At 45.1% G+C, this 15,853-nt stretch overlaps 1 protein-coding gene across 1 annotated transcript in view; it reads right to left on the reverse strand.

Annotated features, from left to right (window-relative positions):
• Positions 1-15,853, reverse strand: part of syne1a (spectrin repeat containing, nuclear envelope 1a) — a 113,547-nt gene that overhangs the window by 4,076 nt on the left and 93,618 nt on the right. The window contains exons 124-145 of the mRNA XM_070986882.1: positions 15,205-15,352; positions 15,032-15,126; positions 14,695-14,929; positions 14,001-14,195; positions 12,532-12,657; positions 10,962-11,117; positions 10,333-10,491; positions 9,962-10,128; positions 7,113-7,275; positions 6,260-6,447; positions 5,873-6,023; positions 5,108-5,290; positions 4,776-4,913; positions 4,412-4,603; positions 3,607-3,925; positions 3,016-3,084; positions 2,438-2,571; positions 2,225-2,351; positions 1,900-2,111; positions 907-1,113; positions 409-537; positions 39-302 (exon numbers count right to left, since the gene is read on the reverse strand). Coding sequence (XP_070842983.1) covers positions 39-302; positions 409-537; positions 907-1,113; positions 1,900-2,111; positions 2,225-2,351; positions 2,438-2,571; positions 3,016-3,084; positions 3,607-3,925; positions 4,412-4,603; positions 4,776-4,913; positions 5,108-5,290; positions 5,873-6,023; positions 6,260-6,447; positions 7,113-7,275; positions 9,962-10,128; positions 10,333-10,491; positions 10,962-11,117; positions 12,532-12,657; positions 14,001-14,195; positions 14,695-14,929; positions 15,032-15,126; positions 15,205-15,352 — 3,757 coding nt within the window. The remainder of the gene's footprint in view (positions 1-38; positions 303-408; positions 538-906; positions 1,114-1,899; positions 2,112-2,224; positions 2,352-2,437; positions 2,572-3,015; positions 3,085-3,606; positions 3,926-4,411; positions 4,604-4,775; positions 4,914-5,107; positions 5,291-5,872; positions 6,024-6,259; positions 6,448-7,112; positions 7,276-9,961; positions 10,129-10,332; positions 10,492-10,961; positions 11,118-12,531; positions 12,658-14,000; positions 14,196-14,694; positions 14,930-15,031; positions 15,127-15,204; positions 15,353-15,853) is intronic.

Genomic DNA, 15,853 nt, shown 5'->3' on the forward strand with positions numbered 1-15,853 from the left:
TTCAAAATAAAGTGACTCAACATTCAGCATTTTCTGACCTGCCGTGTCTCCATGACCCCCAGTCTCCTCTCCAAGCCCTCCAGGTCTGAGCTGACCTCTCTCAGGAGCAGCCTCAGCCGGTTCAGGATCACATGCACTTTCTCCTGGGCCTCCAGACACTCGCTGCCCTGAGCCCGGGTCTGCTCCGAGGCCTGCGACTGCAGCAGCAGAGTCTGAGGTTTAGCGTTGACCAGCAGCTGAGCCGACAGCTCCTGGAGAGACGACACCTTGTGCTGCGAGTCCAGCAGCTCACGCTTGATTTGCTGCAGGAAGATAAAATAATTTACATAATAGTGATGAATATTAAAGCTGGAGCAGTGGAGGCTAAAAAAAACCCCACACCACACAAACCTCGTGTTAGAGACATACCGTCAGCGTTTTGTGATGAGCTCGTAGTGTTTCATGGTCCAGCTCAGGAGGGATGGGCACCACCTCGTTCCTCCTGCGGTCGATGTTCTCCAGCCACAGCAGCAGCCCGTGGCTCATCTCGTGGAACTCCTGAGAGGAACGATGGCACAATTGACTTTGGGTATGTGGTCCAGTTTTCAACACTGGGCTGTTTTTAATGTGCTATTAATCTCTTCCATTATATCTGTTCAAGTTCTTAATGTGGTCTAATTGTCGTATTAATTCAGGATTCATTGAGGAAACATGTAGATGGGAAAATAGGACTTTAATGTCTCGAGAAACGGCATGTATTATATTTTGATTTGTAAAACATGCTTAGTTGCACAAGTCTATTGATTCTTTATAAATCATGCCTGACAAACATACACAGAAAGTCTATTTTTCCTTATGATGTACAAAAATTGGTGCAACTATGACTCATTTTGACACATTGCTGGTGCGTGTGTGTTTTTACAGCACCTGGCACTGCATCAGCGCCCTCTGGAGCTCTTCCCTCCAGTCCTCCAGCGAGGTGCTGAGCCGATCCCAGCGTGCGTTCATCTCTTTCAGCCCGTCCCGCAACTCCCACGCCTCCTCAGAGTCGGGCTCTGATTGGAGGAAGTCCGCGCTGCTCAGATTGATGGACAAGACTTCTGACTTGTGGGCATCCATGCCCTTCAGCAGCTCCTGAAGGGACGAGGCAAGGAGGAGAGCACTCAATACAGTATCTACATGCGGGGTAAGAGGTTATTTATAATGATACTGAACGGTGAACGAGGCCAGAGTGTGTGTGGCTACTACGAGGAAGCTGAGAATATATGAAGTGCCAACACACAAGAGTGCAGCAGGATTACGTTGAGGTGGCTGGGACACGTTAGATGTATGTTATTAGGCTTCAGAGAGGTGTATTTATAGAACAGTGATATCTTGCCTAATGCTGTACAGGCAGAAACAGCCGGACTAGGTATCAAAGTGTGTGTGTGTGTGTGTGTGTGTGTGTGTGTGTGTGTGTGTGTGTGTGTGTGTGTGTGTGTGTGTGTGTGTGTGTGAGGGTGAGTGTAAGGACAAAACTGTCAGCACCCTGTATGTGAAGAAGTACATTATAAACAAGGCCACTGGGATCAAATTACTGCAGACAAACTGCACCTCATGCACTGTTCGTGGACTCACACAGAGGGAAAAAGCGTGCACAAGCCAAAGATGATGAAAAACTGACACATCAAAACTGATGGTTGCAATTTCCAAACCAAATCATCAGTTCATTATGGCATCCAATAAGGAAATTATAATGGCCTACAAATGAAAGCAATGTGTGAAAACAATTATTGGGAGCACTTTATATTAAGGTATTCACCATTAACTCATTGTTTATGGCGTTGAGGTGGTAGATCCCTCATCTTAGGGTGTTTTGAGAATCATGTTTTGTTTTTATTTCTGACACACAAACTGACACAGACGTGCAGAAAAACTGACCTTGAGCTTCTTGATTCTCTGCTGAATGGTGTGTATGTCAGTGCTGAGATTGAGCCCTCGTAGCTGGCTGAGTTCAGCCTCAGACTGGCCCAGCCAGGCCCTCATGGTCTGCAGATCTGAGATCAGCTGCTGCCACTGCTGCAGGTTCTGCTTGTGCCTGTGCTTCTCACTCAGAGACTGAGCCTGGATCAGCTCCCAGCGCTCAATCACACCTGGAGGGAAACAGCCAAATCAGTCTAATGCAGCTCACTCAGCATTTACAGGAGGAGGTCATCTGTCTGTAGCCTCTGAAGATGGTATGTGTGTGTGTATGTGTGTAACTGACCCTTTCCTTGAGTGTCTGTGCTGGTGGGGTTGGTGAGTCCTGGCAAGTCATCCTCGTCTTCAGTCAGCTCCCCCTCTGCTCTCTTCACTGCGTCTATACTGCCTCGACACTCTCCCATTAGACGCATCTGGAGGGATAATATGAGTTACATGTCTTTAAATAGCAAACGTCTTTAAACGTTTGTTCTCTTCAAAAAAAAATGTCAGGACTCACGTAGCCCATGTATGTGGAGTCGACGTCGGGGCTGGAGCTGTTGACAGTGGCCTCTCTCTGCTGGAGGTGGTATCTCCCTGCATCCAGAGCCTGATCCAGCTGCCTGAGACTGGCCTCCAGCTGGCCTGGCTCACCTGCACAGAGGTCACAACAGTGTCAAGACAAACTTTGAGGGTAAAGGTTTCAAAGACAAAGGTTTTCATCAGCATGCTGTTGGTATAGACTGATGTTGTGATGGCATGCATTAGTCTGAAATGCAAAATAACGGGAAGTCACGGCAGAAAAGAAACACAGGTCCATTTTTAACATGTTAACAATGATATTAGCTGTGAAACAAAAAACAAACAGGTAAATAAAAATGCAGTGGTTGAGATTAGCATTTAGTGGTCTGGACATCATCATGCAGTGATGCCATCTTTGTATTTTTCATATACAAAGATTTCTCTGGATGGGGGGGTCATGCAGCCTGAATGATGCTTCCTTGTGAGGTAGTAAAATTCAGTTAAAAGAAGAGTGTTTTAGTTTGCGGCATGCTCTGCTATCTCATGCTTTGACACCAGAGGGCTGCAGTTTCCTACCAGAGGACGATTTCAATGTGTTCTCAGTCAGTTTTATATAGGCCTCTGGGCTCTCTGGGATAACTACATCTGGGAAGAAAGAGATACAACATACACTACTTGATGCGTGATTGTTACATGTGTGTGTCATAATTTATTGTTTTATTATCTGTGATTGATCGTGACAGATTGAGTGTCATGTTGTTTTTCACACTTGAGAGAGAACAATGATTTATTAATATTTTCTCACCACTAAAACCTCCAAAACCTTTTCTACCTGATCAAATCTATTAAACCTAAATATTCATTTCATTATAATAATTAAAAAACATCAATAATCAAATGACTGTTGTTGGCATATGGTTAACAACACATTCATATTTTTGACTGATGACTGATCAGCATTTGTACAAATATGAAAAGACACTGGTAACACTTTCTTTTATTTGTCTGTAATTCCCTCATGGAAGTTTCCTGGGAAAAAAAAAAAATCTGGTTCCACTTAGAGAGAAAAATAATTTTACAAAAACATTTTATGGTTACATCCACAAGCAATTAGCAAATACCCATAATGTCATCCCTTATAAAGTCAAGCAGTAAAGTTGGACTGACCTGACAGCACCGTGGCAGCCGTCCTCAGATACTCATCCTCCTCCTCTTGTCCTCTGCTCCTCTCCCTGTGGCCTCGTCCTCCCGGGCTCTCTAAACCCCTGCTCAGGTCGTAGTCGTGGTCCCACTCTAACGGGATGGAGTCCACGCTTGCTGGGGTGTCGCGTCCTGAGCGGTCTGCCCGGATGAGGGTGGTCGTGCCGGAGGCTGGACGGCTGGATGCCCGGGGCAGAGAGGAGTCGCCCCACTGCAGCTCTGTGAGGTCTCCACCTTCCTCAATGTCCAGCTCTCTGTCTGAACCATCGAGCTCATCATCAGCCAGCTAGGAGGCAAGGACACAAAAATTTTATTGGAAGGAAAGCAAGATGATAGACGACAGAATAATGCAAAATAACACAAAGAATTTAAAGGGCCAGACACTGTGAAGGTTACAGAAGTTCAAAGTATGAGAGTGCAGTTTGTGAGGTATTGGGAGGTGAGTGCGTGTGCGTGCATATTAAACATGAGTGTGTATTCTGCTCCTCAGCAGCTGTCAGCGTGAAACTATGTTGGACACATGTTTTCACCATGTCACAGGTGGTGAGGAGGACAGCTGTAGCGTAAATGTTATGTGTTTACAGACCACTTTGAGTTCACTGAGTCAACTGTCACAACATTGAGTCTCCGCACAGGAGACTTGATTAGCAGGAAACCAGATTCCCTTCACTCTTTGCAACCGTCAAGAATAAACGTCTCTTATTTACTTGCTGTGTTCTTAGATGATATTTTTGCATGCTACCATAAGTGTCGTCTGTGCGTCTTTACTCACAGGCAGTCGTGTGAGTTTCTTGTAGTATCTGTCGACTCGTCCGAAGACCTCCTGGTAGTATCTCTGCAGCTCCTCCAGCTCTTCCTCGATGACGGCTGCGTCCAGAGGTTCACTCTTCTCAATCAGAGCTTCACCCTGTCTGAACACTACCTCAATCTTCCCCGTGTTCAGATAGATTTCCTGCTGGAACGCCTGAGAAACACATGCACAGAAGGGGTCAGAGAAAAGGAGAACTGCATCTAAAAATAATATTAATAGATGGTTTGTACTGACACATGGAGTCTTGCATCTCAGCTGTGTTATGTATCAATTTGGCTTGTTGTGTCATCTAAGAACCAATACTCAAACATCCTGTCTGTCTTACCTTGAGCTGTTTTATCTTGGCCTGAACGTCACACTCAGAGAAGTGCTCGATGTTGGTCAGCTGGAGGTCCATCTCTGTCAGCCACACCAGGATGCTGTCTCGTGCCGTCTCAAACTCCTCTCTCTGGCTGATGAAGTGCTGAATGAACAGAGGTAGACAATTATAGAACTGGATGTGGACATAATATATTAATACTACCTGTGGCCAAGTGGAATAATAGACTAAGAATTTGGGAAAGGAAATCAGCTGTTATGTTAGACCTAAATGGCTTCAGTTGCATAACTTATTCTTGCAAACCTCAGTCACTGAGGCAACAATTTGAGGTTTGTTACCTTGAGTCTGCGTAGGATGGCGGCTACCCTCTTCTGCAGGTTATCCCATCGCCTGTTCCCATCATGCACCATTTCTCTGAGCCGGCAGGAGGAGTCGGTGCGGTTCTCCCGGGCCAGACGACGGTACTGTTTGTTGATGAGCTCCAGCTGGGTCAGGCACTCCTGCACCTGACGCTGGAAGGCCTGCAACAAAAACACACACACAAATTAAAGCTCTGAGCAGGACGTACTTTTTTGCAATTATTTAATGCAATTTACATATTTCTTAGAACTTTTTATGTGCATGCAAAAAAACAAAACTCATCCGTAAACTTATTTTTTGTTCTGCAGTGACAAAGAAAACACTAATAAGAGATCATTACATGTTAAAGTCAATCTAAGTCTATCAAAAATTAACTTTTCCAATCAGGCACAAACAGTGCAGATCCCAGGGGCCGAGGCCAGACAGTCAGCTAGCAGGAATGTGCACGTGCACAGTGATTGACTGCAGCAGCTGAGCAGACCAGTGCAGACGAGTTTCAGCAACATGACACTCTTCTCTTTTTTTTTCTGTTTCCTCTACCCTGCAGCGGCAGTCTCCATCTAGAGATTTATTTTACTCATATGGAAACAAACTTCATTTTGCATTGTATTTAGCTCTGTGGTTATTTTCCTCAGTTCTGTACGTACTAATACTACTAATGCAACGATGTATGCATGCACACACAGTGCAACTGCAGCTGTCATTTACTCCACATTCTGACAACAAAAGTGAAATAGACACACCTCAAACTTTTTAAGCTCCTCTTTAGCGACAGTATACAAAACTCCAGAAGAGTTAGGCAGGGCTGCTGTCCTTTCCGAGGTCTTCAGCCAATCCTCAAACCTGGAGTAATCGTCCAGAAACTTCTGCCATAACCTCCATGTCTCCTCAATCCTGCACAGAAAAATCTCTCAGTAATGCCATGGGTACATTTTCTTAAACATAAACATCTGATTGTAGGATTAGTACTAGTATAATCAGTAGTATTATAGCGTACTGTGGAATGGGATTTGGATGGCATCAAGCGCATCTGTATATATTTATATATCTAACATTGGATGGCCAACTATGTATGATTAAATGCAACTAAATTCAGTGTTGCAGGGTGAATTTATCCAACAGGCACTGACTTGAGCCTCCTCTCCATGGACATGGCGCAGATGTTCCTCCAGCGTCTGTCCAGCCCCCTGGTGGCCTGCTGGATGGAGTCGCACTCTGTCTCGGTGGAGCAGGCGTCGCAGTCGTGCAGCAGGACTTCACAGAGGTTCAGCACCGATGCCACACCCGTGCTGTGTTTCTCTATGTCCCTCTGCAGCTCCTACAAATCATTCAAAAAGTATGACTTTGCGGCAAGGTCGTATGTACAGCCCTGCCCCGCCTTCCTGACTTTACTCCTGATGTGTTCGTCTTCATGATTTATGACTGACAGTGAGCTCCGTCTATGCCATAAATTAATTCATCAAACGTCTCGCAAAAGTGAACTGAAGGAAAACAGTCAGTCTATTAAACTACAGTAAATGAATGTGTTAGCTAGCTCTGCAGCCCTGCAGAGGAAGGAGGTCAGTGGGGTCCCAGAATCCAGTCCACATTTAGAGTGGCATCTTGGCAGCAGGAAGAATACTGATACTGACTGTAGGCTAGTTTTAAACAAACAGCCAGAGATGTATGCATGAGTCATGCTGTGATTTCCTCATGTGGCTCAGAGTCACTCATTTCCACCAACTCAGTTTGAGTCATATTCAGCTATTATTTAGTATAACAATGTACGTATGCTTGTTTGTGTCTGTGAAGGTCAGAGTGTGCACATGTCTGGTAGTGTAAGAGAGGATGTTATTACCACATGTTGGTCAAATGTTGTAACATTGTTTTACTCAGAGAACATGTTGGTTAATTTGCATTCCCCAAACGCCTGTAAACACATAAATAAAATTCTCTGCTTTGCGTTTTTGTAGCCCAGGTCTGTTTGCACGTGGTCCCACTTGCCTGCTGCTGGTTGAGTTTTCTCTGAATCTCTTGGTCATCGCAGGTGTCGTAGACGATGGGCCTGGACAGCTCCGTCTCAATGTGAGCCAGCCAGGAACGCAGGCTGCTCATGTTTTTATCTAACTGCTGCACCGCCACCAGGGTCTCCCTCAACTTCTTCACCCTGGTAGGACAGGGAGTCAACACATTGGACAGCTATAAACACTGAGGCAGGCAGTGTGGTAAGGGAGGAATTTGTTGACAGATTCCTGCTCAGTAAATAGAGCAACAAACCATAATAATATACTGTAAACACAACTCATAAATCACTTTTCGATTAAAGGATCAAATAAAAGGATATCAGAGGTGATATTAGTTTTAAAGGTGTGAAAATTCACCAGAGAGGCAAGTTGAACACATCTGGTTGTGAATTTGATGTGCGCATTAAAAATCCCACAGAAAGCACTCTTTGGTAGCTCCTGCACTATCGATACACAATAAGAAATAATACTGTGTTCCATGTTCAGCTAAACAGAGCAGGAGAGTAATGTGAATATGACGAATATCATTTCAGAGCAGCACAGATATTTTTGCTGGGAAGTGATGAATCATCACTTGACCCTTCACAACAACTGGAAACCATTTCAGATCTGCAAACGCCTGACATTTGCAAACCCTTACCCCTGCAATCAATGATATGTGACACATGTTAAAATAAGCCAACGTCCAACTCTTACAACAGTTTGTGGCGCCAGCTTCTACACTCCACCCTGCAGAGCAATGCAAGCCAACACAGACTTGATTAAGAATGAAGGTGGCAGCCATTCAATATTACATCAATAGATTAACAATAGACACATTTAGGGGGTCTACTCATCTATAACTCATCATGCAGCTCTAATGCAGTATGTGCTGCATAGTACAGCTGCACACCTCTCATAATTCTTAAATTCCTAAACCTGCTATTTAAATTATAGGACATTATAAAGTATAGCCTCGCAGATAATCCACTGCACACAATTACATTTTTTTTCAACTTGTTGCACAGCTTCACTGCATGAAGTCACACAATGAAACTATATCACACTAACAGTGACATCCACACACTGTATGTTCCTATGTGGCGCTCTCCACCCTCTGCTGGAAACCCAAACTGATGAAAACAACTCTTATTTTCTCACTTACCCATGAAGCTAGACTGCTTAAAAGCTAAAATGTGCCCTTAATTAAGGATCAACTCCTCTCACAGCTGTAGCAAAAGCTGGTTAACAACACAACATAATCTATCCAAAAAGTGCAAGAAAAATAAGCTTTGTGTGAAGAAAACTGTAGACTGTTATTGCACGGTGCAATCTTAACAACATAAATTCTCAAGTTTGTCCTGCCTGTTGACATCGCAGTCGCAATCCGGCAGATCCTCCTCGCTCGGGCATCCTGCCATATCATCCGTCCCTAAGTCCAAAACCATGGGGGTTCGGAAATCCCAAAGACAATGTTAACGTCAGGAAGCGTTATGTTGTCAATCCAAACACTCTTCTCTTTCGTCTGCGTGCTCCACATGGGACTTTCTCTAAATGTCTGAGCAGGAGGGGAGCAGGTAGTGGTGGGGCGGCACAACTGTGACTTATCAACTGTTGCTCTCCAAGGTCAAAAAAAGAGAACCCCAAACAGGCCTGAGTGTATATATGTGTGCCTGTGTGTGTGTGAGAGAGAGTGACAAGTGCTGCTGTTTCTAAAAACAGACTTACAGTCAGAGGCATGTGCCGCAGAGCTGGCCTGTTTCGAAGTATCATACACCACATACACACAAAGGGAGTGTGAATGGAAACAAAGACTGGAGGCTCCATGCATGTGAGTAAACTTTGATGGATAATGCAAGAAGAAAAACATCAAGAAAAGCTTTCCAGTAATACATGTTTGCAGGAAACAGATCCTTGTTTGCTCACAAAATAAAAACTCCAGATATGGTTGATCAATTAATCCACAAAAACAATCTAAAGAAAACACTCCATCGTCAGATATTCTGCGCTCAGTGCCGGCTACGTACAAACTGCCTCTCCTGTTGCTTTCAGTAAAGGACGGATACAAGAGACAAAGAGAACGCAGCTGTCTGTATGAGGTCAGACGCTGTGGCTTTCTTCCAGTATGGTCCCGGAGGGCAACAGCCGGAAGACAGCCGAGGGGGGCAGGAGGCTGAGCTGGAGTCAAAGTTTGGGTCAGGTCACTTTCAATTCATATTTCATATGTTTCATATTAAATCAACACAAAAATGACAAAGAATGCTATGTCGACTCTACACCCATTTCAAAGTGCATTTTGGGCTCTCTCAGTCAGCACCAGACTGGTTCCAAGATGAAGTGCCCAGAGTGCCAAAAAGGTAGATAGAGACAAAAGAGGAGAGTCGAGGAGAGGTGAGGAATGTGACCTCTCTCTCTGCTCTGCTCAGTGGAGGCCCCATGGACACCCGCAAGAAACTCAGGAAATGCCTCAGCAGCATTGTGGGAAAATGAATTCCCCAACATGTGTGCTGGAGTGTCAGGAAGGATACCATGGTAACGAATCGAGGCCAAGGCGTGCCTCCACTAATAAAAACTCTTCTCTGCGAGGAGCGATGCAGTGTGGGATGTGTATAATTGAGAGGAAGCATGGTGACAAAGTTTCCTCGCTCTTTTCATCTAAAAATGATACTGTGAGGACTCATCTCTAGTTGTTCTACTACACACATTTTCACACTTTTTAAATGTTACTTGTGTCCTTGTATCCACCCAGCTGATGTTATCTATGCTATTATAGACTTAACCTTCACAGAACCCACTCAAACTCCACTGCAAGCCACTCTCCACCTGTTCTTGAGAGTTTTGTGCACTCACCTGGCAGCGATGAGGTCCAGCAGGTGTTGCCAGCGCTCGCTGACTTTGCTGAGTTTGTGTTGGATCTCGGCCGCCTTGCTGTCTTGGCTGGCCCTGGCCAGGCGCTCACCCATAACCTGCAGCTGCTGCTTGTTCTCCTGAGCTACACTGATCTCCTCCTGGTAGTCCTGGGAGAGAGAAACCAAGCAGGTTAACACAGGGTGGTCTGAGTGTGGTGTATAGTGTATGTGTGTGTCCATGCAAGTAAGGACAACCGAACACTGTGACTTTGGCTGTCCTGAGTGCATTTCTGCATGCACAGATGTGTTGATTAATTTTTATCCATGTGCATTTCAGGTGTGTTTTTTGCTAAGACTGCGTGCTGAAATCACCTTGCGCAGTTTTTCGATCATCTCTTCAATGCTGATGTCTCCATTCTGAGAGACCTTGCTCTCCATCTGCGTGAGCCACTCACACAGCTCCTTGTTCTTCTCATTGAACACCGCCCACTCATTTAACTTCTCGCTCACCTGCTGCCTGCGCAGGGAAAGCTGGGGGGACAAAGGGGAGGAAGGAGGGGGATTTGTGGTATGACAGGTGAAAGGGAGAAGGAATGCAGAGGGTTGATAACAAAGAGTCAAAACATAAAAAAGATGTGACAATTTGGTGGTTTAGAGGTAAAGAAAGAACAAAGCAGGAGAGGAAGATAAACTCAACTAGGGAAAGCTAAAAAACAAACACCTACTCATGCAGCAACCAGAAAATGAATGGCGCTGCTAATTCTTCTAATCTTCTCTCAAACACCCTTTCACAATAATACACAGCTCACTGTAACACTATTGGTTGTGTGACGCCTGAAGTGTTAGCAATGGGTATGGAAAGTTAGCCACAGCTGAACTCTCATTCTGTCAAATGTACCACAGCTGTTAACAGTGTCTATCTTCAGCAAAGATTAAGTACTCAAAACACTTTGAAACACACAAGAAAAAAATTTATGGTCATGTGGACTGTGTGAATCTACCTGGTGGCAGACCTCCTCCCACTGGCACTGGAGCAGCTGGAGGCGTTCCTGTAGGACTGTGATGTCATCTGAACTGACCACGCCCTCCAAGGAGTCCCTTAGCAGGAACAAGGAAGTGAGGTCATCTGTCCAGCCTTCCACACTGCTCTCCAACTCCTGCATCCACATGACATGACAAGCAATGATTTACAGCACACAGAGAGGCGATCCATTCTTAAACGCACAGACAGACTCAGGCGAGCTTGTTAAGACTGATTTTCCTCCTCAGAACCAGCAGCCACAGTCAAATAGAGCAGGAAATCACAGCAGCACTACTGAAGCTCAACTGCAGCTGCTGCACCTTTAGAAACAGTGATGGGGAAAAGCAAACTGACAATGAATATTACAGCAAGACATGGAAGAGATAAACTTTCTTAGCATAAAATAGCATAAAAATAACAGTAACACATTACACTCAGTGTAAACAAAGCAGCTACATTCAAGGTTAAAGGCAGGATAAGGTAACAGATCCATCTAACCTTGCATCTCCTCTTCCTCCGTCACTGTGACGGTTTTGCTGCGATGTAATCATTTGTGGACCTGGAGAATGTCTCCACAAAAGGAAGCACACACACACACATAAATACACCCCCACTGCCAACAGGGATGCTCGCTCTCCCTCTCTCATGCGCACACCACCTCTCTTTCTCTCTCCTTCTCTCTCTCCCCACCCCCTCTCTTCTCAGCTGATGCTACTCTCACAGACCTCCCTCCTCCCTGAGGAGGACGTGCCATGCATGAAACACGACTGCATACAGTGTCCAGCGGCTAACACAAACTGCAAATGATCATGATGTGAATTTACACACAAGACCAAACGAGGGAAATCACAGCATCTCTGTTTGCTCATCCCAGCAGCACCCTCGCTTTATTCCAGCCTCAGCCACATTAATATTTCCTTATGAAGACAGGCTTTTTTTCTTTTTTCAGAAAACAAATTATATGTAAGTCTACCAAAATAACAAGCATCCTCTTTTTGAAAGAAGATAAAGACTTGAGATGCTATGTCCATGCAGGACGATAAAATATATACCAAGAGTCTGGAAACCAAACAAACAAGGACAAATAATGAGACAGCAGCTGATAGATAAATTCTTTTGGCTCCCAGTCTGTCTGTTTATCTGTTTGTCCTCGTAGCCGGATTAAAGAGGGAGGACAAGCCTCTGTGTGTGTGTGTGTGTGTGTGTGTGTGTGTGTGTGTGTGTGTGTGTGTGTGTGTGTGTGTGTGTGTGCGTGCATGCGTGTGTGTGTGTGTGTGTGTGTGAGTGAGAGAGAGAGAGAGAGAGAGAGAGAGAGAGAGAGAGAGAGAGAGAGAGAGAGAGACAGACCAAGAGAGACAGCGAGAGTAAGCATGTGTATATAATGAGAGAATGAAGGATATTGCATAAGAGCAAGAAATTTACCTGAGAGGAAGAAACAACTTGAATGTGTGTGTGTGTGTGTGTGTGTGTGTGTGTGTGTGTGTGTGTGTGTGTGTGTGAGAGAGAGAGAGATAGAGACTATTATTACAATTTGAATAGATTTTTCTCACCTTGCATCTGATTTGCTCTGAGTGTAGCTCCTCGTGGTGGTCCGGCAGGGGCACAGACAGCTTCCTCTTGAAGGCTCTCAGCTTCTCCAGTGATGCATTTATGCCCTTCTCACAACGCTCCCAGTTCTACATACAAACACAGTAAGAATTAGAGCATAAACGCACACACATATGCACTCAAAGACATTGCACAGACTGCAGATCTTCTTGTACTCTGGGAGGTTGCTATAAATTCCTCCTGCAGCTGCAGCAGTAGCATCAGGACGGGTAAGCTGCAGAATACACAATCATAAATTCACAGGCATACATACACACACACACGTCAACCAAAGGCTGAAGTCAAGCCACATCAATTATCATGCTGTCAACAGCCCACTGAGCTCTCACCCTCCCTACCATAAGACAGAGTGACTCAGCAAAAATCCAGCAGCCAGAAAAGAGAACTCACACAGCTTCATGGCAAATGAGGGAGGTTCTGCTCCAAAGGGCGCAGATTACAGCTATTTTTGGAGTCTGAATAACGGTCCAGTTCAGGATAAAACAGGGTAATATTTGGTAAGAAGTGCTGCAGCAAAGTGGCATATCTGAAGCAAGAGTCACGGTTAAAGAACGGCCAGGACAGGACTGGAATAGCTACAGTAGTTGCTCTCTAAACTAAGGAGGACGGAGAGAGTAAATAAGATTGCAGGACAATGAGTTTAAGAGGAAGACAGAACGTACCAACAAAAAAAGCCAAATTCCCAGATGCATCTTTTAAACTGCGTCACTCTGCCCCATTCAAAACAGGCCACCATCACAGCCTGTAAAATCTGCCTTGCAGGGTCCACATCACTACAGCTCACTGCACAGTGTCTGCGCTCTGCATGTGTGTGCGGTGCCCTGGGCTGGACCGCTTTTATCTCTGTGCATTTTGTCCCATTGTGTAATGCTTCAGTGTGAAGGAGCGTAAGCAGATGCTTAGCAATTAATCTGGGGGCAGAGGTGAGTGTGCTCCATCTCTGTCCTTCACTTCTTTGCAGGACTAAAAGTGCAGCGTTGCATAATTCATGTGATAACCTGGTTTTACTGTCCTGCATGTGTACAACCGGGTAGACTCATTAAGGGCTCAGATGCCCTTTAGCATCCTTCAAAGCACCTTTACACTGCAGCATGTTAGAGACACAGCTCCTAGCTTAGCTTCAGCATGCACTGTGCTCACTTGAGGCTTTCACCTGCAGTAGTACAGGATGTCCCATAAACACTGATCAGTAATATTTTTGGTACAATGTATGTTAAATGGTCTAAAATCTACTTTTCTCAAGCTGCATGCACATAAAGCAGTGACTGGAAATAATCAGATAAAACACTACTGTCTGTATGTTATTTTAAAGACTTTTAGCTCAGACAGGAAAGGGCTAAGAGCGCAACAAGAAAGGAGTAATAAAAAAGAAGATTTGTTCACTATTATTCCAGGTGTAGCTTTGTCTGACCTTTAGCAAGCCGTGCAGCTCCCTCCTCTGCTGGTCCAGGCGGTGGTGGGCGTGCCTCCACCTCTCTTGAATCTCCATGAGCTCTGTCTGCAGGGTGGACTCAGCCCTGGCGTCAGCTGACAGCAGCAGGCTCCTGCCGGCCTCCACCGTCAGGATGTAGCCTCCCTGCTGCCTCTGGAGCACGCGCTCCCTCAGCTGGAGGAGCAGAGACAGGGATAGTGGGCAGAGGGAGCAGAGGTTAACTAAGGGAATCTAAGGTTGGAGGAGGGGTGAGGGTTTATTAGTGGGAGGTTTAAATTTTCTTAGATCAATTTGGTGTTTAATAAAAGTACTTTTTAAATAGCATATATGTTTATAAAGGCTACGAAAGGTAGATTTGAAAAAAATGAAGCTCTGCAGTATTTAAATGAGCTCAAAGTCTCCTTCCAGTGACCTCATAAATGATGCAAACTTTTTTAACAAGCTTTATGAGTAAATAATTAGCTCAGGGCAAAGTGGGAGTGTCAGAGACTGAAGCCATCACCAGCCTCATCCATCTGCTACATACTTGAAATTCATTTTAATCAGGCTTTTGATTTGCAGAGACAATAAAGCATAAATATTTTAGAAAAAATTAATTTAAGAGAAGATTAGAAATTTGAATGAGTTGATGAGTGAAGGACTTTAAACGGTCCTACATAGTGTTGTAACCCACCTGTATCTGATCTAACAGGTTTCTGGCCTGCTGCAGGGCGACTGGCTCTCCTGGCTGATGAACATCTGGATCACGGGTCACTTCTTGAAGCCACTGCAGCAGCTTCTCTGCCATCTCGCGGTAGTTCTGCCACTGGCGGACCAGACTATCAATAATGCCCCTTCGCTGCTGCGCTCGCCTTACTACACCCTGCCACTGATTGCTTAGCAAGGCCAGCTTCACACTGAAATCATCTCTGTCAGGAGGACATGAGGGGAAAGAGCATGTAAGCTTCTCACAACTGGATTTGTTTTTATCCTTGAGATAGGTAAAATTGTTTCTATGATTGAGTGCTTACCTGTCATCCATTTGTCCCTGGTCCAACATATGATGTCCATCACTGATGATGGAGTAGAGAATCTGTTGCCTGCTAAACATCTCCGCCTGGAACAACTGCAAGTACACAGATTCATATCAGTAACAACACTGCACATGCACAGACAGACATTAGTCTTCTAATGCTTCTCTGACCTCATGGTCTCTCTGCTGCTCCAGCAGACTCTGGTAGTTGCCTGAGATCTCAGCAGCCAGCTTCTGCTCAGTCTGAGACAGAAAGTCCATCCACGCCTCACATTTCTGGAGGAAACTCTGCTGCTGGAGCGACACTGCCTGCAGTTTACTGGAGAGGGACAGAGGGACAAAAACAACATTAACATAGAGGAAGATTAGAGCAATATCAGGATTAAAAAAGAACTGTCACTACTAACTTCCATCCATCCATCCATTTTCTATGCCGCTTATCCCTTTCGGGGTCGCGGGGGGGCCGGAGCCTATCTCGGCTGTCAACGGGTGGGAGGCAGGGTACACCCTGGACCAGTCGCCAGCCGATCACAGGGCACATACACACAACCATTCACACTCACACTCACACCTAGGGGCAATTTAGAGTCACCAATCAACCTAATGAGCATGTTTTTGGTCTGTGGGAGGAAGCCGGAGTGCCCGGAGAGAACCCACGCATGCACGGGAAGAACATGCAAACTTCACACAGAAAGGCCCGACCCGGGAATCGAACCAGCGACCTTCTTGCTGTGAGGCAAGACAGTTCACTTGCTTTTGTTACACTGAGATGAAAGTTAAATGAATTCTTTTATGTTTCAAGGACAAACAGATTAATTCA

The sequence above is a fragment of the Chaetodon trifascialis genome, chromosome 19 (genome assembly GCF_039877785.1).
Source record: "Chaetodon trifascialis isolate fChaTrf1 chromosome 19, fChaTrf1.hap1, whole genome shotgun sequence".
In the NCBI taxonomy this organism is placed as follows: Eukaryota; Metazoa; Chordata; class Actinopteri; order Chaetodontiformes; family Chaetodontidae; genus Chaetodon; species Chaetodon trifascialis.